Consider the following 13,719-nt stretch of genomic DNA (forward strand, 5'->3'; position numbering starts at 1 on the left):
CGCGGCGGCTGACCCCGCGGCCCGCCTCCCAGAACCAAAGAGGCGCAGGAAGGAGAGTCCGCCCGCCGCCGCCCGCCGGCCGGCTTTTCAAACAGCCCCTCGTCGGTCCTCCAAACTCCCACCGAGAAGAAGGAAAGAGCGTCCCCGGAAACCACCGAAACGCTGGGGTAGATCGGCACATGTTTTTCCTCTTCGCCGGTCCTCCTCGGTGGCCGTGCTCCTGCGCCAAAGAACCTTGGGCTCCCCCTCTGCCCGGGCGGTCAGCGGGAACCTCACAAAGCAGTCGTGGGGAACTCGGCGGCGTTACGTTGCATTGACCCAGAGGTTAGTGGAAAATGCTGTCTGAACGAGGCAGCCCTGTCTCTGGACCCGGGCATCCACTCCGGAACCGGAACCAGCAGGAAAGGAGTGAAGAGCCAGGAGCCAGGCTCCCTAGAAATCCTTTTCGAGGATGGCAGAGGGTCTGGGGATGTGTCCCCAAAGACCTGTGGATGGGGATAGTGAAGCTGAAAGGCATAGTCTTGGTTGGCTTCTGAGGGATTGGGAGAAATAGATGAACAAACCAGTGTTTGATAGCACTTGTGATTATATAGTCAACCATGTCTGTTTCTTTTTGTGTCTACTTAGTCAAGAAATCGAAATTTCAAAATTAAGTACTGCCCTGCTAACAACATACTTCATCTCCTATCTGAAACACCCTGTTGAAAAGCTATCATTTACCTCCTAACTTACTTTGCAAAGTTGTCATTGCCTGTTCACTCCCAATAGGAGTGAAACAATGAAGTATAGAATCTAAAGTCTGTGATAGATCGCAAAACCATCTACACCCAGTCTTTCAAGAAAATTAGAATCATACATGATCCCATAAAGATAAATCTCATATACATAGGTTTCCAGTCTTCTTTTTCCATGCATGCATGTGGGGATTTTTTCAGTAATTGAACTTTCCTCTACATTTTGCTTTGTAACCCGCATCTTTCAGTTACAGAATAATTTCCTACACTAATACATATTGTATTGTGAATGTTGGCATAGAATTCCATTGCATGCATATACCATAATTTATTGAAATAATCACTTATTAGGTTCCCAGAATATCAGTATTCTGACGTGACATATTTTTATCATTCCCTTGGAACAGAATATCTAAAACAAAAGAATTAGGTCAAAGAGATGCAAGATTTTAAGGCTTTTGGTATATCTACTGTCAAATTGCCATCTAGAAAGAACATGAATTTACATTCAGCAATTCTGCTCCCAACATAAAAGAAAAACTTCCCATCATACTGTTGTGTTTTTTTTTCTAGCTCTGAGACTCCTCAGCATAATGACTCAAGCAGAAATTAAACTCTGTTCTTTGTTGCTGCAAGAGCATTTTGGAGAGATTGTAGAAAAAATTGGAGTCCACCTAATCAGAACTGGCAGCCAGCCCCTAAGAGTTATTGCCCATGACACAGGAACATCACTAGATCAGGTAAGTTTGGATCACATCAATTTGCTTTCATTTCATTAATTTGTTTTACCTACCCTTTAATATTGTTACTGCCTGCCCCACAAGGACAGAGGAGCCTGATGTGCTGCAGTCCATAGGGTTGCAAAGAGTCAGACATGAGTAAGAGACCGGATAACCCCACAAAATGGAAAAGAGCAAAGTCTGCCCTAGAATCAGAATGGTGTTATTTGAGAGGAGAGAGAGATTGAGACATAGGGCCCAAGGTTCTGCTTCTCAAAGTGTTCTGGCTCCTTGTGGCTTCTTAGGCAAATCTTTGCTCCTCCTATCCCATACTTCATTTATTCATAATGAGTCTATTAATCTCAGTACTACATTTTAAGAATGAGAATAATATAGGGAAAGTAAACTGTACTTTGAAAAATAAAGATTGGAGGAAATATGAACATCATAGTAAGGAATCTTCCTGATTTTTTCCACTGACATTCGATTCTCACTAACTATTCCAGTGGAGAGAGGGAGCAATTTGCAGCTGTCTCTTGATGTTTAGGAAACTGTTGGACAAAACTTGCCAGCAATAATGAACTGCATCTTCAGATTTTTCTTCTCTTTTATATCCTCTCTAGGTAAAAAAAGCCCTTTGTGTCCTCATCCAGCACAACTTGGTGATATATCAAGTGCACAAACGTGGTGTGGTGGAGTATGAAGCCCAGTGCAACCGGGTGTTGCGAATGCTTAGGTATCCCCGGTACATCTACACCGCCAAAACACTATACAGTGATACTGGAGAGCTGATTGTTGAGGAGCTGTTGTTGAATGGCAAAATGACAATGTCAGCTGTTGTGAAGAAAGTAGCAGATAGGCTCACAGAGACTATGGAGGGTCAGTACTGTATCCACAGTTGTTAACAAAAGTATAGGTTGACTGGATGCAGGAGTGAACCCTTAGCTACCTGAGGCCGTCTCATTTGCCTGTTTCCTCCTGTCATACAGATGGCAAGACCATGGACTATGCCGAGGTATCAAACACATTTGTGCGACTAGTGGACACACACTTTGTGCAGCGTTGCCCTTTGGTGCCTGCCACTGAGAATTCAGATACTGGGCCACCACCACCTGCCCCCACTCTTGTCATCAATGAAAAGGACATGTACCTCGTTCCTAAACTGAGCTTGATAGGTAAGGAATTTTGACCCTGAGATCTGTGACTTGCCCTAATTGTAGATTCTTTCTTGAACGTTTCATAGTGATTGTTAAATGAATGTTTTCATTGTTAACCAATGAAGCAGTTACCAAGGATTTGCTCTATGCCAGATACTATGGTATAAAGTGATGAAAAAAACATTATGGTCCCTGCCCTTATGGAGCTTGAGTCTAGTATAGGAAGCTTACATTAATCAGATAGACTCATGGATATGTAACTAACAAACTGTGATCAGTACTGTGAAGGAAAAGTATGAAAAGTGTGTTAGGAGTGTTATGAAAATATATAACAGGGGATCAGATTTCCCTGGGAGTTTAGGGCACATGCTTCTTTGAGAAAATGGCATTTGAACCAAGATTTGAAGCAGAAGTAGGAGCCAATCAGTGAGGTAAGGTGTGAAGAGGTACAGAAGATAAGCATTTTTGGCAAAAGGAATTGTTTGTAGTGAGGGAAAAAACAGTATATTTGAGGAATTAAAAGAAGATCAGTGTAGTTAAAGCAAAGAGAGCAACGGAAAGAGAGCCATACGATAAGGTTAGAGAGATAGGCAAGGAATAGATCATGCAAGATCTCATAGAGCACTTGTTCTTTATCCTAGATGCGAAAGAAAACTACTAAAGGATTTTAGAGGAAGTAACATGATCTAATTTGCATTTTAAAAATATGTTTCTGTCTGCAAAAAGGAAGGGGCAAAGGTAAATGTAGACAAACCAGTGAATAATTAGGCATAGAAGGGATGAGGAAAACAGAAATCAAGAATGACATCTGGCTGGCGTAATGGAAGGATGAGCATACTATTCACTGTGAAAGGAAGCCTTGGAACAGGAGCAGTTTGAGGGAGAGAGACTATGAGTTTCTTTTTGAACATGTTGAGTTTCAGGTGACTTCATCATTAACTTGAATTTCTTGTAGTTCCTCCGTCTCCTCAACATCTCTTGCCTAGAGGCCACTACAGATGTCTTTGGGATAGCGACACCTGCTGTCACCTTCCACAATTTCCTGTCATCATAGGAGATGTAGCCTATCAGTGCAACTGTTCTGTTTGGCAGGGAAAGGTAAAAGGAGGAGATCGTCTGACGAAGATGCTACTGGGGAGCCCAAGGCCAAGAGACCAAAACAGAGCACAGATAACAAAGAGGTAATGATGCTTCTGGACTTGGAGTCCTCACCCTGAGGCCAGCCAGGAAGAGCACTGAGATACCAAGCCCTGAAGAGCTTCAAGGTTCTTGGGTTGAGAAGTAGTGGGATTATGAACTTCATCAAATGTTGGCCAGGGACAGACTAACAAAGAAGGCACTCCATTACTGTCTCTATACTGCCCATTACTGTCTCCCTTCTGAGGCTTAACCTCATTGGACAGAGGTAGTAGCTTATGCACAAATAAAGGGCTTAGAAAAAGTTCAACTTGATCATTGTGGCTGGACTATAGAGACCCACAGGGATGCGTGGTCACAAATGAGTCTAGAAAGATATGTGTAGGCCTGAGCTCTTACATTCAAATGCCTTCTCAGCATCCCTATAAAGATGTCTAATAACCATCCCAAAAGTAGTATGACTAAAACAGAGTAATTGATTCTCATTCCTAGCTATCTACTCCCTCCTAAGCTTTCCTCATCTTAGGAACATCACCAAGACCAATCACCTTGGATACCATTTGCTTAGACCAAAGTCCTGGGAGCCATCTGACCTTACAGTAAAACCTGTCAACCCAATTTCAAAAATCAATTCAAATCTGACTGTTTCTTACCATTCCCAGTCACCTTAGTCCAAACCACTATCACTGTAGTCAAGACTTCACCAACGCTCTCCTAAGTGGTCTCCCTTCCTACTTTCATACCTACATAAGAGCCAAAATGACTTGCTAAATTGTTCTTTAAAAAAAAACCCATCACTGATTTTTGACTCCTTTAATAACTTCCCACTACTCTTAGAAGCAATCCAGATCTTTACCATGGATTCTTATCCCTTACATGAACTAAGACTTGGCATGATATGCTGGAGACAAGGCTCTCCAATCTCAGCTCTTCCTTCCGTCCCTCAAATAGGTCATATGTGCTCTTTCTAGGCTTTTGGCTTTTGTCCCTAGGATTTCTTCTGCTTCAAATACTTTTCCTCAGATCTTCATGTAGTTTCCTCTTTTTCATCGTTCCAATCTCAGTTCAAATGCTGTTTTTTAAGAGCTCGAGCACCATTGCCCACTCTCTACTCCATTCTCTACCACATTTTCCCATTTCATCTTCACAGCATTTAAAGGTAGATGAAATTATTTATTATTTGTACTCCCAATAGACTATAACTCTTTGAGGACAAATCTTGACCCTGGTACCTGGAATACTAGCATAACATCAGTAAATATTTTTTGATCGACTAAGAGGTTTATACTTCACTCTGAAGATAAGGGGGAGTCGTTGATGAATTTTAGACATGTGAATGAAGTAGCTAGATTTACGATTTAGAAATGTTACTATGCATTTCAGAGAGTCTACCTGTACTTGTTCATCTGTACATTTTTCTATAGAGTACTCATAGCTTTTTTCAGATTCTTCAGGGGGATTGTACCCCAAAAGCTGGAAAAGCACAGCTCTATGAGAAACGGGGAGAACAGTGCAAAAAGAAAAAGATTAAAAACAGAAAACCAAATTATTCTCTTTTATAGTGTTCATTTTAAAAAAATGAAAATTAGTTAGGAGGCTACTTACAGTCATTCAGATGAGTCAAGATTAGAGCCTAAAATAAGGTAATGACAGGATAAAGAAAAGTAGACCTCTGATTGGGCTTCCTTTGTGGCTCAGCTGGTAAAGAATCCGCCGGCAATGTGGGAGACCTTGGTTTGATCCCTGGGTTGGGAACATCCCCTGGAGAAGGGAAAGGCTACCCACTGCAGTATTCTGGCCTGGAGAATTCCATGGACTCTATAGTCCATGGGGTCGCAAAGAGTCAGACACAACTGAGCAACCTTCACTTCACTAAATCCACACAATTGAATGGTTTTGTTCTCCACCCAATTTAGTCACTACTGTATAGGAAAAGGAACAGTAAAATCCAAACTCCTCCTAGAAAACTTCATTGTATCTAAATGTTTCTTTCTAATACTTTTCTCCTCTTCAGCCCATTCCAGATGATGGGATTTATTGGCAAGCCAACCTTGACAGATTCCATCAGCACTTCCGTGACCAAGCCATTGTCAGTGCAGTTGCCAACAGGATGGACCAGGTGATAGATCTAAGTGGGCGGGACAGTGGCTATCAGGAACATTACACTGTTTACCAGATGTGGCCACTGGCATGTAGCCAGAGCCCACGCAGCAGAGTGAATTCTGAATTCCAGTTCACTGTTCATACCTAGACCAGTAGTGAGATCGTGAGGACCATGCTCCGGATGAGTGAGGTCACCACTCCCTCTGGTGCCCCCTTCACCCAGCCACTGTCTTCCAACGAGGTGAGCTGCATGCTTCTTATACTAGTTTTCTGACAGACTCTTGGATGTTATAATTATTATATGTAGAGCCTGGGATTAGGTTAAGGTCTGGACCTTGAAAGAAAGGGTTTTTGCCGTTTGAGGTGAGACAGTGATTATCCCCAGGTGGTAGGTAATGAAATATGTGGTCTCTTGGGAATTCAACCTTTAAAAACCTAAACCACTATTTTAGTCAAAGTACATGTAATTCTTTTTTTTTTTCATTTTGAATATATTTTATTGAAGTGCAGTTGATTTACAACGTTGCATTAATTTCTGCTATACAGCAAAGTGATTGAGTTTTATATATATACACACACACACTCTTTGCTTTTTCATGTTCTTTTCCTTACTGGTTTATCACAGGATATTGAATATAGTTCCCTGTACAGCAAACCTTGTTGTTCATTCATTCTATATGTAATAGTTTGCATCTGCTTATCCCAAACTCCCAAGCCAAACCCTCCCCTACCCACCTCCCTCTTGGCAACTACAAGTCTGTTCTCTGTAAGTCTGTTTCTGTTTTGTAGATAAGTTCATTTGTGTCATATTTTAGATTCCACATATAAATGATACTGTGTAGTATTTGTTTTTCTCTTTCTGATTTACTCTACTTAGTATGATAACCTCTAGGTTAATCCATGGCTGAGTAGTATTTCGTTGTATATATATGGTACAGATTACTCTTAATTATTCTAAGTATTCACTGTTTGGAATCTGAGCCTTAGTGCTCAGGATATTATTTGGCTGCTTGTATTTGTTTTTTTCAGTATATTTATTTTAATTTTTTAATGTTTTGTTTATTAAGTTTTGATTGAAAAAATATTTAATACATCAAATACTTTATATTGTTACTTTTTAACCATACCAATATTTATCCATATTAAATATAGTTGTATTTTTACAGTGTTTAAATTTTAAGTTATTATATAACAAAAATTTAAATGCAAATGTTTTTCTGATGACAAAAATAATTATATGACCAGTATTTAGAAATTATAGTTATTTTTTAATATTTATTTATTTAGCTGCACCAGGTCTTAGTTGCTACACGTGGGATCTTTGATCTTTGTTGCAGCATGCAGGATCTTTCACTGCAGCATGCAAACTCTTAGTTGCAGCATGTGGGATCTAGTTCCCTGACCAGGGATCAAACGTGGGCACCCTGCTTTGGGAGCACAGAGTCTCAGCTACTGGACCACCAGGGAAGTCCCTAGAAGTGTATAGTTTTTCAAAGTTGTGGTTCCCCAAACTTTCAGAAGTGGCAGGCAAGTATCTTGTAGATGGTAGTTACATGGGTATATAAAATTATCAACACTCATTAAACTGAATCCTTACAATCTGTCCTTCTTGTATGTAACATACTGTAGTTTAAATACATATGTAGTTTTGGATAATCCCAACCCCAGAGATCTTTGTCAATAGTTTGATACATATCTTTATTCAGACTTCTTATATATAGTCTCACTTAAATGTAGGTATATGTATATTTTTTAACAAAAATTTTAAAAGGGGTTATACTCTGCATACTGTTCTAAACTTGCTTCTCTCATATGACAGTATATACAAACTTCCTTTTCATGATCTGTCTCATTCTTTATAATGGCCATATCACATTCCACTTAATGTGGCCATGCTGTACTTAATGAATTCCTTATTATTGGACATGTGAATTCTTTCCAGTTTTTTACTCTTACCAACAATGCTGCTGTGCTTTGGGACATTTTTATACTTGTGATATCTTGCAATGTCACCAGTTCTAAGTTCCCAAACTCATTTTCACTGTGTCTTTTTGCTCCATAGATCTTCAGATCCCTCCCTGTTGGCTATAACATCTCTAAGCAAGTTCTTGATCAGTATCTCACTCTGCTGGCAGATGATCCAGTAAGTTTTTTTTTCTTTTTTCTGTTGTGTTTAGAATTAATTTCTGCCGCTGATAGCTGGTAGGAGTCTTCTGCAGCTTCATTCTCTACCTTACCAGCTCAGACAATTTCTCTACCATCACCTGATGGGAGAGCTTCCTCCTACCGACTCGACCAGATTTGCTCTTCTGGAAACAGAATCATTGGACTTTCCATTCAGATAACACAAGTTCTCTCTTTTTTCAATAGCTAGAGTTTGTTGGAAAGTCTGGCGACAGTGGTGGAGGAATGTATGTCATCAGTATCCTTATTGGTGGTTATTTCCTTAACAGTCAGGCAGCCTGAACTATGAAACAGAAGGGTGACTTTAGAAAAGATTTGATGATATTTAGTATACTAAGTGGGGAGGGGAATGGCAACCCACTCTAGTATTCTTGCCTGGAGAATTCCACAGTCAGAAGAGCCCAGCAGGCTACAGTCCATGGTGTTGCAAAGAGTTGGACACGACTGAGCGACTAACACACACATATAGTATACTAAGTAAGTTAGAAAATTGAACTAAAACACTGATGATAAAGAAGTAAAACAGACTTTTAACCAACTAAATTTTACTTAAGCAAAACCCTGACTTAAGCACCTTTAGTTAATTAAGGTTTTGAAACACATAACATAAATGAGACTAATGTGAAAAACAAAACAGTATTTAAATTTTAAATTAAATACTTGGGAATAAAACTAAGAGCACAATATCCAGGCCAAAACATTATGGAGTGACCTTTACTGTCTACATAAAGACCTGCATAAGGCCCTAGGATCTCTAGCCACGGCCACTCTGGAGTCCGTCGTACAAGAGAGGTAAGGTGGTTACCCTGAAAGGGTGGGGGGTCAGATAGTTCCTTTCCATACCCCATTTGAACAAGTGATTTGATCACTAGGTAACCAACCAGTATAGGCACACCTTGGCACATCTTGCCCCATTTTCCACTGGACTACTATGGATCCCATCTATTACTGCTCTTTACCCTAAATACCCTGCTGCTTAATTCCCAGGGATGCCAATTCATCAGCCTTCCTAACACCTTTCCTTACAAATGCAGGAACTGAGGCATTCGAGTCAGCAGTTGGTGACTCTTATTGTCATTGATCAGTGGAGTTAGGAAGGATTCTCTGATTGCTGTTCCTTTCAGGTCTTTGCTCCACACATAGAACTAAACAACCCTCTGTGACTAAGAACTAAAGCTAATTTATGTTGGCATGCCATTTGCTTTCTTTATTCCTTTCCAGATTTGGATCTCGCTGTGCCAGAATATTCCGTCTAGTTTTACAAAAGAAACACTTGGAGCAGAAGCAGGTAGAAGACTTTGCAATGATTCCAGCGAAGGAGGCAAAGGATATGCTTTATAAGATGCTCTCAGAAAATTTCATATCACTGCAGGTAACAGTAATTGCCAACCAGCAGAGGTAATGGATGAGAGAAATTGCTAAAGCAAATATTCTGAACATCAAACAAACTCTGTATCTGTCTTTGAGACAAAAGGAAAAAAAAAGATTGACAAAGACATAGCAAGCACTTGCAAGATAACTGTGGAGCTTTATCTGGCCATGTGAAAAAGAGGCAAAGCCAAGAAATTACCCCAGAATCACTGTACCTTTTTTTCTTTAGCTCCTTGTTCCTATGATTTATCCTTTCCTCAAGTCTTAAGTTTATTACCGGTCAGTCTATCAATAGCATCTGTTGGGTCCTCACTGCATGCAGAGCTATGTACTCTACCCTAAAAGGAAGTAAGATAGAATGGATTTTGGAATCAGAGTCGCAGCTCCGCCTGTCACCCAGTTACACTAAGCAAATTACCTACCGTCCTTTTTCCCACCTACAAAATGGTGATAGATGGAGGTAACAAAAATAATATGCTGCTGCTAAGTCACTTCAGTCGTGTCCGACTCTGTGCAACCCCATAGGCAGCAGCCCACCAGGCTCCCCCGTCCCTGGGATTCTCCAGGCAAGAACACTGGAGTGGGTTGCCATTTCCTTCTCCAATGCATGAAAGAGAAAAGTGAAAGTGAAGTCGCTCAGTCGCGTCTGACCCTCAGCGACCCCATGGACTGCAGCCTTCCAGGCTCCTCCGTCCAGGGGTTTTCCAGGCAAGAGTACTGGAGTGGGGTGCCAGTGCCTTCTCCAGAAATAATATAGTTTGTTGTAAAAATCAAATGCAGTCTACTTGGCACATAAGAGTTGCTCAATAAATGTTAAGTGCCTTCTCTTTCCTCCTCACTCAGGATGTTGACAATCAAAGGAAAAAACAGGACATCCCAGCCCTCCATATGGCTGATTATGCTATAAACACAGATGCTATATGACTGGGGAAGAGGGAATATAGGTGAAAGAGAGGGCTTAGTAACTCCAGATGGCACAGGTATTTACTTTGCCAGTTCTGAAGGAAAGTATAATGTCTCTTATTTTTCTTTTTGTGGACAAATAGGAAATTCCCAAAACACCAGACCATGCCCCATCCCGGACCTTCTATTTATATACTGTGAACATCCTGTCAGCTGCCCGAATGTTGCTGCACAGGTGCTACAAGGTAACTCCTCCGCATTCCCTCTACAGAGCTGTCTCAGCCTCACGTGCCCTTTAGCTGTTTTGCCTGAGCTACTTATGTAGAACTATGTGCATTTCTTCTCTCTCCTCAGAGTGTAGCCAACTTAATAGAAAGGAGACAATTTGAAACCAAAGAAAACAAGTGAGTAACATTTTCAGCTGAGTAATTACATATTTCAAGGCCAAAAAGCTTATGGGGAAATTTCCTACAGAAATGGAAACCAGTAGAGATAATAACCTGTCTGGTTGCACTGAATTATTGGCTTAGGTTGGCTTAGGTCATGCATTCATATACACTTTTGTCAGATATCCCCAGTGAAATAGTTTTGCAGATTAAATTTATGGGCAACATATAAACTGGCACCAAACTTTAAGTACAAGTGAGAAGCAGCAAGAGTTTCAGGAATAAAGTCACATTTCTAATTAAACTTGTAGGAAACATCCTTAGAGAGTGACATTGTCCACTTTGACCAGGAACATGGTAAAGGGGGAGATATGCCCCAGGTGTATGAGATGAAATCTCCAAGGCTAGGGGACATGCCTCAGAGTTGTGTTTTTCTGACAGACGTCTACTAGAAAAGTCTCAGAGGGTAGAAGCCATCATTGCATCTATGCAGGCTACAGGCGCAGAGGAGGCGCAACTGCAGGAAATTGAGGAGATGATCACAGCCCCCGAACGCCAGCAGCTAGAGACCCTGAAGCGCAACGTCAACAAGTAAGCCTCACAAACTTCAAAGCTCTGGTTCAAAATGCCCTCCAAACAAATCCACTTTGATGTCCTCCCACCCCTCCAACATGAGCAAACTGAAACTCACTATCTTCCTCCTCACCTCAATTAACAGAATTTAATCCACCTATTTCCCTAAGCTCAAATTTCTGAAGATATTCTCAGCTTCTCCTCCCTCACCTCTCCCTCACCTCTCTCTCTCCTCTCCTCTTTCCTCTCTTTCCTCTCTCTCCTCTCTCTCTCTCTCTCTCTGTCTCATGTTCACCGCAACTCTTGATGTTACTTCAGCAGAGGTGTCCCAAATTTGGCCTTTCATCTTGCTCTCCATGCATGCCCTTCTCACCTTTTTCCAAGACCTTTGCAGTCACCTCCCCCTTCAAACCATTTCTTATAATGCTTTCAAAGTTAGTTTCTTTAAAGGGATTGATAGTAGCACTCTTCTACTTTAAATGCTTTATTGACTTCTTATTTACAGCGTAAAGACCAGCCTCCTTGGTGTAACATACAAGTCCTTTCATGGTCTCCTACTAGCCTGTCCCTTCTTCCTCATTTCCTTTCACTCGTCACCATAGGCCTTCATAGAGATTGCTTTGAATCTGGGGAAGATTGCCATCTTAATGATACTAAATCTTCCAACCCATGAATATGAAAGGTCTTTCCATTTACTTAGTTCTTCCTTAATCTCTTTCATTGATGTTTTCAGTATTCAAGTCTTATAGTTTTTTTTGTTAAATTTATTCCTGTTTATTCTTTGTTGATGCTGTTTTAGTGTTTTCTTAAATTTCATTTTTGAATTGTTTATTGCCAATATATAGAAATAGAACTGATTTTTGTGTTTTGATTTTATATCCTGCAATTTTGCCTATTCATGTACTAGATGTGGTAAGTTTTTTGTGGATCCTTTGAGTTTTTTCTGTCTATAGGATTATGTCATCTGTGAATTAGAAAGAGCTTTACTTCTTTCTTTTCAATCTAAATGCCTTTTGTTTGTTTTTCTTGCCTAATTTCCAGACTAGAACTTCCAGTGAAATGTTGAATGGAAGTAAAAAGCAGGCATCCTTGTCTTGTTCCTAATCATAGAGGGAAAGTTTTCAGTTGTTCTCCACTAAGTATGATGCTCAGTATGGGTTTTTCATAGATGATTTTTATCAGTATTATCAGTAGAAGTGGTATTCCCTTCTATTCCTAATCACTTTCAGCCTCAGCCACTCTCAGCTTCTATTTTAAAATACACTAGGTCCTTTTACACCTGTGCCTTTGCTGTGTGCTTTTTCCTCCTTGCAAATTAGACTATAACTTCTCCTGGGACAGAGGTGGTGTTTTTTGAATCCTCATCAATTTCCACAGTGCCTAGCACACACAAGATGCTTGGTCAATGGGAGAATGAGCTATTAGTTCTCTTGCTTTCTGCCCAGTACTTTCGAGGATAACCAGTCCAGCCTCTAATCTTAAATGTGCTGATAAATGTTCAGTCTGGACAAATGCTCTCATTTATTTCACTCAGGTTGGATGCCTGTGAGATCCAGGTGGATGAAACCATCTTCCTGCTGGAGTCATACATCGAGAGCACCATGAAGAGACAGTGACCCAGAAGAAAAGTCTTCCTCCAAAGATCTGAGGGGATTGGAAGGAAGAATAAAGGAGTAGGAGAAGATCCAGATTCTGTGCTGACATTCCCTCTCCCTACCACCCGGAGTACACCAGAAAGAGTGTGACCTGTCTTTTTTTTTAAGTTTGCTGATCCTGTTTTAGAACCATCTTTATATTCTACCCTCATCAAATCCTGCCAGGAGAAAGAACCTTAAATCAACTAGATTAATCACCTATTAGATGCATCAGTTCCCACCGAGAAGTCAGCTAAAGCTGTGTTTGAACATCCCTGACAATGAGAAAAACTTCTTCCTAAGCTTTTTATCCCATTTTCAAAAAGCTGCACCTGTTCTTTACTTTGTTAAACTGTAATATTAAACACACACACAGTGTAGAGAATGTGAAAGACTACCACGAGAGGGGGATAAAAGCTATTTTTAGGGCTAGCAGGTGGATTGGCCCAAGCAGTCATACTAGAATCTATGGATAAATGGCACATTTGCCAGCTCTGGGCTTCTAACACATCTGAAATTATGTGTGTGAAACTTAGCACAGTGCTTGGCATATGGTAAGCACTCAATAAATCACTGCCTTTCTCGTCACCACTATTCCTAAAAACTGGCAATTGTAACTTCCCTCTCTCAGTACTGTGGATAGATGACTAGTTGGTATAATTTGTCCCAGCAGCTTCATTTCATTTAAAGCAGTTAGGTCCTATTTCATAATCAGTTCAGTTTGCTCCTACCAAGTGTTAGTCCTAATTCATTAAACATTGGAATGCCAATTAACTGTAGAGACAATACACAAAGATAACTCTTAATACAATACCATC

General features: G+C 40.5%; 1 protein-coding gene across 2 annotated transcripts; it reads left to right on the forward strand.

Moving 5' to 3' along the window:
* Window positions 1-146: 146 nt before the first annotated feature.
* POLR3C (RNA polymerase III subunit C) lies at window positions 147-13,489 on the forward strand. Of its 2 annotated transcripts, XM_004002411.5 has the most exons (15): window positions 147-324; window positions 1,308-1,474; window positions 2,077-2,332; window positions 2,443-2,628; window positions 3,703-3,791; window positions 5,762-5,866; window positions 5,999-6,091; window positions 7,913-7,993; window positions 8,221-8,272; window positions 8,766-8,826; window positions 9,256-9,406; window positions 10,452-10,553; window positions 10,663-10,712; window positions 11,136-11,285; window positions 12,802-13,489. In XM_004002411.5, the coding sequence occupies exons 2-15, from the start codon at window positions 1,328-1,330 to the stop codon at window positions 12,881-12,883; spliced, it is 1,605 nt and encodes a 534-aa protein (XP_004002460.1). In that variant the 5' UTR covers window positions 147-324; window positions 1,308-1,327; the 3' UTR covers window positions 12,884-13,489. The 2 variants fall into 2 exon arrangements, with proteins under 2 accessions (XP_004002460.1, XP_060269665.1); XM_060413682.1 differs by lacking the exon at window positions 12,802-13,489 and having other exon boundaries at window positions 10,634-10,712; window positions 11,136-11,209.
* The last annotated feature ends 230 nt before the right edge of the window (window positions 13,490-13,719 follow it).

Source organism: Ovis aries, chromosome 1 (genome assembly GCF_016772045.2).
Source record: "Ovis aries strain OAR_USU_Benz2616 breed Rambouillet chromosome 1, ARS-UI_Ramb_v3.0, whole genome shotgun sequence".
Lineage (NCBI taxonomy): Eukaryota > Metazoa > Chordata > Mammalia > Artiodactyla > Bovidae > Ovis > Ovis aries.